This window comes from Anabrus simplex, chromosome 1 (genome assembly GCF_040414725.1).
Source record: "Anabrus simplex isolate iqAnaSimp1 chromosome 1, ASM4041472v1, whole genome shotgun sequence".
Lineage (NCBI taxonomy): Eukaryota > Metazoa > Arthropoda > Insecta > Orthoptera > Tettigoniidae > Anabrus > Anabrus simplex.
The window spans coordinates 674,026,996-674,041,222 of NC_090265.1; the positions used below are offsets into that span (position 1 = coordinate 674,026,996).

At 37.9% G+C, this 14,227-nt stretch overlaps 2 protein-coding genes across 5 annotated transcripts in view; one reads left to right on the plus strand and one right to left on the minus strand.

The window, feature by feature from the left end:
• LOC136871967 (alpha-crystallin B chain) overlaps positions 1 to 14,227 on the minus strand; it is a 178,312-nt gene that overhangs the window by 57,755 nt on the left and 106,330 nt on the right. The window lies entirely within an intron of this gene.
• LOC137496951 (kinesin-like protein Klp61F) overlaps positions 1 to 14,227 on the plus strand; it is a 298,626-nt gene that overhangs the window by 27,399 nt on the left and 257,000 nt on the right. For all 4 annotated transcript variants that reach the window (XM_068225129.1, XM_068225130.1, XM_068225131.1 and 1 more), the window contains exon 2: positions 8,925 to 9,063. In XM_068225129.1, the coding sequence (XP_068081230.1) occupies positions 8,925 to 9,063 (139 nt within the window). The remainder of the gene's footprint in view (positions 1 to 8,924; positions 9,064 to 14,227) is intronic.

Here is a 14,227-nt window from a genome sequence, read left to right on the forward strand (position 1 = left end):
TGGCGGCTTAACAAAGGAGAGTCCCCTTCGCTCGTCCTATACCTTCGTCATTTTTGACACGCCGCCAAAGATTAAGATACATTATAAGCAAAGTGGGTGGTTTTGGTGCGGAAACAAAAGAAAATACAGTAAATTTGTTTGAATATGAGAATTCCTTTCGTGGGAACAACGGAGAAGTAAAATGTCCACGATGCCGGTATCTGGTGTTTACTGCTGAACAGTAGATGTGTCGTTCAGTTGCTTTTGATTAGCCATGGAGAACAGAAAAAGGAAAAGTTATACGAGAAGTGGACCCTAATCCACACAAAACAAATGGTCACCACTAAAGAAAACGCTATTTTGGACGAGTTCTTAAAACTAGGTTCAAAATCAGCAAAGCGCAGCCGTCAGAAAGATGGAAGGTACGTAGATTTGGAGAAAGTACTTTTCACATGGTTCCAGCAAAAGCGGGCTGCAGCTCTACCAATTAGTGGAGACATGCTGAAGGCAAAGGCGATAGATTTAGCTAAAATGATTATCACTGCTGCTTTCAAGGCTTCATCAGGATGGTTGCAAGGATTTAAAACTCGTCATGGAATCACAGGGAGAACGATTTGCGGTGATTTAAAAAGCTGTGGACGACGTCATGTGCAACACTGGAAAGAAGAGGTTCTGCCGGGTATCGTAAACGATTATCAGCCTCCAAACATCTACAGTTGTGATGAGACCGGCCTATTCTACAATCTCCTAATAAAACATTAACTGAAAAAAGGCGACTCATGCCATGGAGGGAAGAAAAGTAAAATTTGTGTAACAGTACTTCTCTCCACCAATGCAGATGGATCTGACAAACTTCCTCCACTTGTGATAAGAAAATCGAAGAATCCGAGGTGTTTTAAGGGTGCGAAAAAAAAAACCTAAGGAATATGAATCCAATGGAACAGTGGTTGAAAACACTGGACATTAAAATGAAAAAGAAACTGAAGAAGATCCTTCTTCTTATGGATTGTTCTGCAACACATCCACCTCAAATCATTCTGGAGAATGTCCGAATGGAATTTTCCCTCCTAACCGTACCAGTGTTCTACAACAACTTGATTTGAGCATCATTGTCCGGCTCCATGGCTAAATGGTTAGCGTGCTCGCCTTTGGTCACAAGGGTTGCGGGTTCGATTCCCGCCAGGGTCGGGAATTTTAATCATAATTGGTTAATTTCGTCGGCACGGGGGCTGGTTGTATGTGTCGTCTCCATCACCATTTCATCCTCGTCACGACACGCAGGTCGCCTACTGGCGTCAAATCGAAAGACCTGCATCTGGCGAGCCGAACATGTCCTTGGACACTCCCGGCACTAAAAGCCATACACCATTTCATTTCATTGCATTTGGGCATCACTGCAAATTTCAAAGTGCATTATAGAAAAATGTTGGTTCAACATTTAATAACACTGAGTAATGCAGGAAATGAACCTCTCTTCAATTAATTTCTTACAAGCCATGGACTTTATTTCGACTGCCTGGAAGCAGGTGTCATCCTCCACAATCAGCAACAGTTTCCGCAATGCTGGTTGCATTTCGATGACAATCTGGCTGTATGTGGAGAACTACCGGATAAAGAGATTATTGCTAATGTATGCCAACAACGCGGCGGTGATGGACCAGCTACAAGCGATAGACATTGGAGGTGGAGATAACGACTTGAATCTTGACATCTGAACTGAGTGAAGTGTTAAGTGTAATCTAAGTGTGTAGGCGTTACATCAGTGCGATAAATTGTAGTGAAAATGCTTTGAATTCATGACTAAGTCTTTTAAAGGAGATTTATACTCTTAATGCAAGAACAGTGAAACAAGCCAAACTATCTGATTTCTTTAAGGCTGGGTCAAGTTCAAAATAATATTTTCTGTCTTAATGTATTTATTATTTATTTACACATGTAGGTCTATTTCATCGGTTTTTCGGTAAATATGTGATGTATTGCGTAAGTCTGATTTCTAAGTAATTCTGAGTTACAAGTAGTTTATTCTCTTCCCCTTGATATATGCATAAGTCAGGTTCAACTGTATATGTATAAATATAAAAAACCCATACAACCCATTTTTTAGTTTTCACCCTTCTGTTTACTTGAATCTCGGTTGATGTATGTGACAGTCCTCTGATGATCCATGAATATAACAAAATATTTCAGTTTCCAAGAATTGTATTCAAGTTGACAATTACTGGACTGTCCCTTTGTCAATATCAAGAAAGTAGTCTCTCGAAAAGGGAAACCTTATTTTACGATCTATCTCCCCGTACATGTCAAACTGAATTGCTGTGATTTAGCAGTGCGCGACCCACAGAGAGGCTGTCGGACTAACCTTTCTTCCCGGAATCGTCTCAACATAATACAAATTACATGTTTGATCGTACATAACCTCTGATTGTGATTCACTTCTCTCGTTTTGAGTTTAAACAGTCCTCTTGGCAGTGTTTAAACATGACCACTTGAACTTAGGTTTTAGACAGTGTGTAAGTGATAATGTCTCTGCAATGAGGCAGCCATACTTACGCATTGTTTAACTGTAGACATCGTCTAAATACCGTTTCTGCAATCGGCTCTTAGCATCTGGAGTATGCTCATCATCCAGACTCTTCCTTGCATTAATATTCATTGAATTTTTAGTTCCATCACTGTTAATCATTACAATTTCAGTTGCCAAATGGGAACTGGTAAATGTTGATTCTGTTGATAGTTAAAATTAATGAATTGAAGGAGAGCATGTTGGTCAAATGGCATAGATTATGAGGCTTACCTCTCGTTGCGGCATGTGGTGCGTGGTCTATTGGTGTGTGCCTATTGTTGGACTAACACGCCCTCTCCTTCAATTCATTTTATCTAATTTTACCTATCATTTATTCAGGTTAACTTCATGAATTGTGAATTTATACCAGCCACAAATTAAGAATGTCAGTTTTAACCATATCTTCATGCGCTGTCCTGACAATGTCCAACAGTGTTTCAGCATGATTTTAACAAGCACTATGGGAACATTTCATTTAATTTATGTTGGTTTATATGGAAACACCATCTAGCAGTTCTGCGTCAGCTGGTGGTTATTTACAGTGGCATCCAGTGGCTTGCATACTGCTAATACTGCTCTACTAGATTTGGTGATTGAGGGTCTGACTACAAAATCAACATTATTTTACACATAGTTCATCACAGATTTTTATGCAAATTGTGTGTTTGTACATTTGTTTTTATGTCAGCTGTGTGCTTATACATTTGCTTAGTTATTACATGTATTACATTAAGGCTGAAGATGGTTAGCCCAGGCCGAAACTCTCTAGTTTAGTAATGTAATTCAAAATTATTGCATGTTGTAGTATTGAAAAGATGGAAAATTACTACATTAATTTAATAATCATTATTGTGGCCAGAATTCAATATGGATCAAAACCATGAAGTTTATATCCTATGATTTCTTTAGAAACATTATACATTTTCCAATTGTAAATCCATTAAGAATTCCATGGTTTTGCCAGACTCTTCATAATTATAATCGGAACCCCGTCACACAATGTGTTCATTTGACGCTAAAACATATGTTCTCTAATGTATCTGTTAGGGTCACGGACTGAAGTTTCTAATTCCTGTAAATGTTAAGATATCACCTTAATATTTGGTTGGCTCAAATTGTGGTAGTATGAATATATGTACCAAATTTGATCAGTGTAGCTTTACTAGTTTCATAGATATTATCGTCCAATATTTGCAAATTATGTGAATATTCTAATGTCAAGCGTATCAAACCCATCCAGATACCACATATTTCAAATAATGTAGTACCTTATTCTTTTATAAATGAAACTGCATCATTTTCGAGATCATATTATTTACTATGGAGATAGGATCTCGTCAAAGTATATTTTTTTGTAAAATTATTGAAATTGTAAGGTTTGAATTATTTGCTGGTAAACCAGAACTGCAATCATAAAAGTAATGCACACTTTTATGGATAATGTAGCAAGGAACATTCTTGTGAATTTTCATGGTACACGGCAAAATTGTATTTTAATATTTATTTTTTTACCCGCTTGTTCTCAGTTGTCCGTATTAGTAATTCTCTTGCTATACTGTATGTGCTGAGAGCTGCTAGCAAACCTTATTTTTATGACTTACACCAGAATGCTTGTGTACCATAAAACAGCAGTTTCTTACCCTCTAGTTCATTCCATGATAAATTTTTTTTTGAACAAGCAGGACTTTATTATTATTATTATTATTATTATTATTATTATTATTATTATTATTATTATTATTATTATCCCACTCATAGGCTGAATGGTCAGCATTGAGGCCTTCGGTTCAGAGGGTCCTGGGTTCGATTCCCGGCCAGGTCGGCAATTTTAATTGCTTATTAAAATTATAAAATCTTTTTATTTACAACCACCTACTCATTGAATTATAAAATAATCATGAGGTGCCTTAAATAATGGGACATGTTTCGTTCGGCATAGCGAACATCATCAGCCGTTAATGTACAAAAACTAGGTCAGGGCCCTGAGCTTGAATGATCAAAGTTGTTAAAAGAATAATAATGTCGTAATAAAAAGTAATATAATAACATTAGACTTAAATTGTAACATTATGTACAGATTAACAGTGAGAATTTGTGGTGGAATACATTGAACGATGGCAGCCTGTGAAGTTAAAAACAATCATGGGGTTGTTAAAGTAATGTAATGTAATGTAATTTTAATCGCGTCTGATTAATTCTTCTGACCTGGGGACTGGGTGTTTGTGTGTGTATCCCAACACTTCCGTATTCAGAGAACACACTAAACTATCAGCCATCACCGAAACACACAATAGTAATTACGCCCCTCCGTATTGGGTTGGTGTCAGGAAGGGCATCCGGCCGCAAAATAGGGCCAAATCCATATGTGCAACACATTTCACACCTGCGACCCCACAGAGGTGGAAAAAGTTGTGGATGAAGTTGGGGGTGGTTGTTGTTAGTCATGAAGATTATGCAGACTGTGGTAATGTTGCTTCAGTTGCGGGAGTTTCGTCTTATTTACTGTTCAGACTATACTGCAGCTTCTGTTACGAAACCAGGGAATTTCAGGGACCCTTCTCCATACATCCCTTTCTCTCGCCCAAGGTTGTTCCACTGGCCTTGCAGTTCTGTACTGTAATTCCAAAGCTTCTCTTACCCCATTGCAACATAAACAACCTGCTCATAATGGTACTGTATCTAATCTTATTCGTATCTGACCAACACTGTCCCAGGCATCTGGACTGGCTTCTTTTGAAATGCAGTGGCAAGGTACAGTATAAAGTAATCAGTTGTGTTAAAAAGTACAGTGGCAAGTGCATGCTTATTGTATGTCAACTAAATGTTGTAAGCATTAAAAAAATTGAAGCCGCAAGATAGGTGGAAAATGTTGAAATGTTGCAAAATGTTGCTGTGGATTATGGAGTTGTGTCAACAGTGGCGGTTTGGGTAAGGACAATATCTACATCAATTGAGCATTCCTCTAAGATACTTAACTGCAAAGCTATGAAGGAGGGCAGGTATTAAAAGGTAAATGAAACCGTATTCGGTTCACACAACAACTTGAAAAAGGAATACTGTTATTCGGTCCCATAATTCAAGAGAAGGCTAAATTATTGGCTACAAAGTTAGGGGATGTTGGAAAGGACTTCAAGGCTAGTTCAGGATGGCTAGATAGATTTAAAAATAGACTAGCAGTTTCCCGCTAGCTCCGCCCGCAATGTACAATGTATGGTGTTCGTTACTATCCTCACGGATGTATTTGCAAAGTTCCGACTTAACGAAATAAAGCACATGATCTGCTGAGGTAATAGTATGTAATATTGTGTCAAGAAAACAATTGAAAATACATTACACAAAGAAATTGAATTAAACGTTCCTTGGAACAACACTACGCGCCGAACTATTAAAAAGTCCTTCGTCATGGAGACAAATGTACTCGTAACTTTTCTCAGAATCTAGCAATTTGAATAGGTAGGAGCTGAAATGAAAGATCTTGATCCACTGAGTGTTCTTAGGTCAAAATGAACTCTGTACCTCAATTAGAGCCAAAGATATAACTTCCATGAGACAAAAAAATTGAAAAAATGAAATAATTTGAGGAAGGTGGAGGTTAAGTGATTTATAGTGCCTGATGACAAATCTGTGCATCAATACCTTTCAGTTACAAAAATGAAGGAATTCGACCGGATAGAATGGCCGTACTGACTGACTGACTTTAGTTTCGATCAACTTTTTATTATATATAGATATGGCATTAGTCAGTTACATCTAACATAGGGAAATCGATAAACCCTGTAGCTCTTAAAAATATTGCTACCACTGCTTTGCCAGTTTATTGTAGAGCTCAAAAAGTGCCTGTATGTCATCACAACTTTTCGAAGAAAGTTTGTACCAAGATTTAAATATTTTTTTAAGTATAAGGAATTGCCCAGAAAAGCAACTTTGTTGATTGAAAGTGCCCTAACAAACTCGGGATCTAGCTCGATAGCTGCAGGCGCTTAAGTGCGGCCTCTATCCGGTGGGTTCGAATCCCACTGTCGGCTGCCCTGAAGATGGTTTTCCGTGGTTTCCCATTTTCACACCAGGCAAATGCTGGCGCTGTACCTTAAGGCCACGGCCGCTTCCTTCCCACTCCTAGCCCTCTCTTGTACCACCGTCGCCATAAGACCTATCGGTTTTGGTGCGATGTGAAGCATATTATAAAAAAAACACCCAGGGAAGTTGGTGTGCGTATGTATGTATATTCAGTCAGTCAGCGCTTCCGCTGGTGGGATCCTCAACAGCTCTGCCATCAGCTGTCATAGATGGCTCAGGCATCACTGAAGAGGCGTACTAGGGAAATGAGTGGGTGAAGTAGTTTCCCGTTGCTTTCCCCACCGAGCCAGAGTTGCTATTACATATCAGTCTGCCAAGCCCACTGAAATGCATCAACCGACCCTATGAGCAACATTTTCACACCATTCATAGCAGGGACTGGCTGCATAAGGAATTGGTATTACTAGCATCGCTCATACCTCAGTCACTTTCATATTGTCAAAGCCAAGGATGACAGAGACAGATCTATGAAAGTAACAAAATTGCTCTAGCCTATACCAGAAGACATTGTGCACTGTAAACACTATGTCCTGCCAGCAAAGGCATAGGGAAGTTGGAAAGCGGTGTTATTGTTCGGTTTCTGCCTCCTAATGTGACAAGCTTAGTTCAGCCCATGGACCTGGGCATTCTGGAAGCATTACGCCATTATCATGCGTTTCTGCTACGATGTATTCTAAGTGATTGCGAATTATCCGGTAGAAGTCTCACGGATTTGTTGATGACTATGATCATGAAACGTGATTTGTTGGTGTGCCCAATCCTGGGAAAAGGTTATATCAGTGACTCTTAATAATTCCTGAAACAAACTGTATGAAGGGATTTTTTTGGAAGATGAGGAAAATGACAACCTGTTACAGATGGTGAAACAAATTCCAGGATTTGAGAATATTGACCAGTATGAGGTGAACGAGTGGCTACAATCAGATGATACTGAACTTGATCTAACAGGCCATTAAACAGTGGATTCCGTGTTTCTGTCAAGGGTGAAGCAGATGACTCTGACCTTGACAATAGCAGTTCTGAGAATAGTTACAGCAGATGATAGATTTGGTGCATTGCAGGCAATATTGACTTTGCATGTTTATTAAAATACAGTACTGTAAAAAAATTACTGTATAGAGTATTCATTTCGGTAGTAACAATTTTCATTATTTCAGATTGCTTTGCACTTTTTTTAACAAATCAATGAATCTACACCAGGTGTTGTATTGTTGATTAAATGGTGGCACTAGAAAACGGCTGACGAGAATTTAATGAAAATCGGTATGCAAAGTCAGGGAATAAGTCGCTACAATATAGGCCATAAATAATTTTATTTACGCTGAAAGAAATGGTACTAGTTCAGGAGAACGCATAAAATTTAGTTCTTAAATATTTATTAGTAGTCCTATCGATAAATACTACATAACTGATGTTATATAGTATTAAATTAAATAGTTTACAAATTTTTGCCGTACTGGGTATGATAAGAGATTCATGAATTTGGATTTTTGTTGCTTAAGTCCATATCAGCGTAGTCATGAGAAAATGGGTGAACGGAATTTAATGAAAATTGGTTTGTAAAGTCAGGGAATAAGCAACTACAATTGACGCTATAAATAATTTTATAAGACGCCGTAATGTCACAGATTCGAAAGAAAACTAAATGTGAAGGCCTACAATATAGAAAGGTCATAAACTTGATCAACAATAACATTACATTGACCGTTGTTTGTTGTGATGTGCTTTCTTTTCTGTTGCCACTCATCTCCAATAGACGGGATTACTGTTGCGTACAGAGTATGTAGCTAACAATGCATTATTTGAATACTGAAAGCAGCAATATCCATAACAATAAGACTGTTAACTATTTTGGCAGTGACATACTGTATATTCAGTTTAATTTCATTCTTCAGGGTCTCTATAAACATACGTTTATGCATAAATTTTTAATTGCATTATACAGTGAGCACAAATATAAATTGTATCAAGACTGCATCTGTAGGCATTCACAATATTGTCTTTTTTCTCTTTCCTTGTTAATAGGCATTCCTAGTAATTCAATATCCAGCCAGCACGTTTGTCAAATAAGCAAGCTGTTCTGTATATTGATACATTGCACATAATTTTGGAAAATATTTTTGCTTATGTATTTTCTTCAGTGTTGTGCAGGATTCACATGATACAGGATGTAGATGTAATGTTTGGGATGGGATGCCCTGATTGTATGTATAAATATTCATTACCTATTGTGCTTTATCGTTACCCTCATTGTTTTATTTACCTCTTTATCATTTAGTAAGTGGATAATTTGTTAATTTTTCAGGCCCCTGAGTAATAATGAGAAATGTAAAAATGTTATCGATTATCCTGGACCAAGAGAGCTGCTGGTTAGAGAACGACCTTTTGACAAGAATTCCAGGAAGTTTATTTTCGACAAAGTATTTGGACCCTCCTGTCAGCAGGTAACTTGATCTCATCCACTGATGACAGAATGTACCGACTAATTTTCTAATATGAGGTGTTATTTGATTTTTTTATCGCTGTACAAGGGTAATGAACATGAATGAGCGATTTCTGTAAGATCACACCCCCGTTTATGAATTATATTTCTCCTGATTGCACTCTGTTTCTGTCAGTTCATGTATGTCATGTTTACTCTGTTTGGCTGTTATGGTGATCTTTGGAAAAGAAATACCAAGAATGGCTGACGGACTAATATGTGAAATTGTGTTTTCCATAATAGTGTTTCTTTCTGCAGCATTTGTGAGTGTTTATTATGTGGTCAACTGGTTATACCTATGCCGGGTATGCATGAGTCCCTAACAATGTAGTTATGTTTTCCCCAGTAAGTGTTTCAGCTTGCTGCAGTATATCTGGTTCTGTTGATGGAACTTCTCTGGGTAGACACATTGTGTATTTGTCTTGATCTGAGAATGCATACATGTAGGGCTGGTTCTACCACCTAAGGGTAAAGTAGCACTTGCCCTCCATGTAAAAGGATATTTCCATTTGACCACTCTCGCATAGCGCTATTAGCAGCATAAATTGCAGTTACCCGGCGCATAACTTTGAGGGTAATAGATAAGAAAAATGTTCCACCGATCAATACATTTATTGTGGATGAATTATTACACTAGTACCGGTTTCGACCTATCTTGGCCATCATCAGCTAGCACACAAATTTACAGTCATGGGATAAATTACAAAGAAGTTACTTAAGAGCATCCGGATGTCTGATAAAAAATGGAAGTAAAATATATTGCAGTATGTTGCGTTAAAATAGCTCTGATTAAAAGTAGTGATTGTAGAATAAACTAAAACCTATTGATTGAGCATGGACATGAGTACATAAACACATTAAAATATATATGCCACATCATATTTTAATTTGTATTTTAATGTGTTTATGTACTCATGTCCATGCTCAATCAATAGGTTTTAGTTTATTCTACCATCACTACTTTTAATCAGAGCTATTTTAACGCGACATACTGCAATATATTTTACTTCCATTTTTTATCAGACATCTGGATGCTCTTAAGTAACTTCTTTGTAATTTATCCCATGACTGTAAATTTGTGTGCTAGCTGATGATGGCCAAGATAGGTCGAAACCGGTACTTGTGTAATAATTCATCCACAATAAATGTATTCATCGGTGGAACATTTTTCTTATCTATTACATTGAATCCAATCAATACGGAATATGAAACTTATAAATAATAATAACTTTGAGGGTTCAAAAAGACTTCATCTGCTGGGCAAGTTTTCATTCCTGAACATTATTAGCTGTATTTTTGGTGACATACAGCTTAAATTAGCATAGTATTTGATTAAAACATGTTACCATAACTGTGATCGGTATTGTATTGTAGGATTTTAATCAATTACTTTTAAGTTTTAACGGCCATGCCACTTTCTCGTATCTTCTGTGTTGGGGCACATGCTATGTTTAGAGCTTTTGGAAAGAAACTTTAAAACTATACAAAATGAAACCCTAGTTGGAAATTGGGATTAATTTTCAAATTTAAATTTGTACAGTTTTCAAACACCAGGTATAACTTGTTATGTGTACCAACACCTGCTCGAGCATTCTTTATCCAGTATGGCTAAGGCGCTCTCTTCATAATATGGGGTATCTAGGTTCGAGTCTTCATTATGCTGGATTTTTTACTTTCATGTATTTTTTATGCAGCTGCATGCCTTATTCTGTAAGGTATTTTATGAACAATGTATATTGTACCAGGAACTGTTCCAGCCCTGTACATTGTTTTATAATTGCCCGAATATATGGAAAAGGGACGGCAATATGTGTTCGTATGCCAGACATCTTGTACGAGCACAATACGAAGCTCCTCATGGCGAGCTGGACGCGTCACAAGCAATGAACCTGTGGGTGACGTCATTGCCTCATGTTGTGCGCCTTTCTCTCTTGCTTGCTTGCTGATGCTTATGGGCTGTGTTTACGACATTTCACCCAGTCAATACTCGCTTACTCATGTAAACACACTAGTATAAATGAAAAATGTCAGTTCAATAATTGATGCTTGCGCTGGCAAGTAGAAAAACACAAAACACTGCACTTCACTATATCACATAACAACCCCATTTTGCTAGAGTAGCCTGTTGTCATACGGGAAACTTCCAATCTTGCAAGCACACTGCGTCTAAAGCTTCACCCACACGAAGAATCCAAAATAGCACTCACAAGTAATACACTAATGATATGAGGAATCACTCAAATGGAACCTTGAAAAGCATGAGTAATTCTCACCCTACATTAGACAGAATTATAACACGATATTGGCTTCATCTAGAAACAAATTTAACACTCAAATAATCTCGACTGTAGGATTACAGAGCAAACAAACACTGGTAGGAAAAACCTGCTTGAGGTTAGTTAGAAGTTTTTTACGGGGGTTAGCATATAAAGAACATTCAAAGAAAATGTGGTTGGAGTCGCCATTACGGATATCTGTACCACACAAACAGTTTGTATCCTGGGTTAAATGGAAACGTGATCGATATTGTGGTGTAAGGGCATGATTAAACCGTAACCGAATGATGTTAATATGTCGTCTAGTATAAGATCCTCGTATAAACCAAGGTTTAACTAAAAGTGTTGGTTGTAAATGATAATAGAAGTTACCTTTGACTTGTGTAGTCTGTCGAAAGAAATTCTGCCAGTCTTGACGCCCCTCCTGTCGGATAACAACTACATAATCAGAAGCTGGAACAATATTGTTGGTATTCGGAACAGGAAGACGAGAAGCTTGTTTTGCAAAACAATCTGCTTTTTCATTACCGTCGATACCCACATGACCTGGTATCCATACTAAAGTTATGGAAATTCCGACGTCCAGCATATAAAGGAGACTCTTGACATTGTAAATATACCAATTATAGGATAACTCATACGAAACCAAAGATTGTAATGCACTCAGCGAATCCGTATAGATTGTAGCTCGCGTATATCCCTGTCGCTGAACAAAAAGTAAAGCTTGCTGTATGGCGAATAGCTCCGCCGTAAAAATCGAACAGTCACGAGGCAAACCATATTGTTCTTTAACATTTAGAGAAGGTATATAATAAGCGGAACCAACTCCATTAATGTTCTTTGCCCCATCTGTAAAAATGTTTAAGCTTCGTGGAATATGAGAAAATTTCACTCTTTTAACAGGACATATCTCGGTCTCCTGCAGACAAGGAACATTAGTAGAGCCATTACGCATAGGCCAAATTATTTGAGGCTTAAAATAAGAAACAGGATAGGGTAAGGTATAGGGTAGTAAAGTAACACTGTGTATTAAGGTACACTGTTTCGACTTCCATGTATTAAACGCATGAAACAGTACAGGCAATCTGCGTAAACCCTGGCGCCGAACGGAATAATACTCCGAGAGTAACTGTAACTTCGGAATTAAAGGATGACTTGTTAAAAAAAACTTTTTAAGTAAATATTTCGTGTCGTGTTTTTCTACATACTTGTAAGGGAGCTTCGCAGGCTTCAACTAAAAGGGCATTGGAAGGTGTGGACTTTAAAGCTCCAATACAGGAGCGTATTGCTTGATATTGACAAGTGTTAAGAATATTGAAGTTAGTAGAAGATGCTACGTCAAAAATGTGATCCGTAGTCCAATATCGTCCTAATAGTGGTTTTGTACAAAGATAGCACCACAACGGGATCTGCCCCCCATTGCCTACGGGTTACGGCCTGTATGACCTGAATATACCGTTCACTCTTCAAACGCAAATATAAAAAATGATGTTTCCATGTAAGTTTTTGATCGATAAATAACCCAAGATATTTATGGTGACTAACCACTGGTATTTCATACTGATCAAAAGCAAGGGGCGATCGGTCATAGGTTCGGTGATGTGTAAATATCATTGCTCGACATTTCGCTATGGAAAGATTTAACCCATGGGCCTCTAACCATGTTCTAGCTTCATGAAGCGTGAAACTAATGTTGTCTACAGAGCTGTAAATCTTCATGTGTACAATAAAGCAAAAAATCATCAGCATACGCCTGTAGTCGAGCATGACGTAAAATGACCGTTTCAAAATCTTTCATAAAAAGAGCGAAAAGAATACCACTCAGAATATCGCCCTGTGGCAACCCATTACTTACCTGCCAGGGCTGGAGTGTACAAGGTGTCGATTTAAATCGGAGTGTTCGATAAGTCAGAAGTTGTCTGAGAATGCTAATAAATCCCTCAGGAATCTTAAGAGTTGCAAGTTTTTCCCATAATATGTTCAAAGGTACGGAATCATAAGCCCGTTGAATATCAAGAAAAACCGCTATGGTACTATGTTTTCTATGATGAGCTAATAGTAAATCGATAACAAAACTATTAAATGCATCAGATGTACTGCATCCCTTAAAAGTATATCGATATCGAGACGTCAAGTTATAGTATTCTAATACCCATAGGATTCTTCGATGTAAGATCTTTAGAAAGACTTTACGGATGCACGAACCGAGGACTATACCACGATAATTACTTACCTCAGTAGGTAACTGCTTATTTTTAAGAATGGGATTAGGAAAAATTCATTCCAACTAACCGGTGTACTGTGATTGCAAAAAATATCATACCTATTTAGTAATGCCTTCTTTGCTCTAATAGGTAATAATTGGAGCATTTCATAGGATACATTATCTGGACCGGGGGAAGAATTTGAGCATGATTGGAGTACTGCCTCTAATTCCTGATAGTCGCAGGGTTGTAGCAATACGGAAAAACATGCGTCTAGTGGGTCTTGGGAATGAACATACTGTGGCACTACAAAATCTGGCGTCTCTCTAACAAAATCTGATAATACTTGACCTGGGATGGTCTTGGCAGAGGAGTTCTGCGTAACTCTTGTGATTGCCCTGATGGCATTCCACAAGTCTGCAATTGGAACCTGACGCGTGAAGGACGATATAAACTCCCTCCAAGCGACACGACGTTTTTGATCGAAAATTTGGCGGGTTTGTGCCATGTGTCGTTTGAGCCGGAAGTAATTTTCAGGTGTTGCGTGGGATTGTCGAAACAGTACTTTAAGAGTTTGAATCAGCAAATGACATTCGTCATCCCACCACTTAACATGCACAGGTTTCCTAGAAGATAAAGGGGGGGA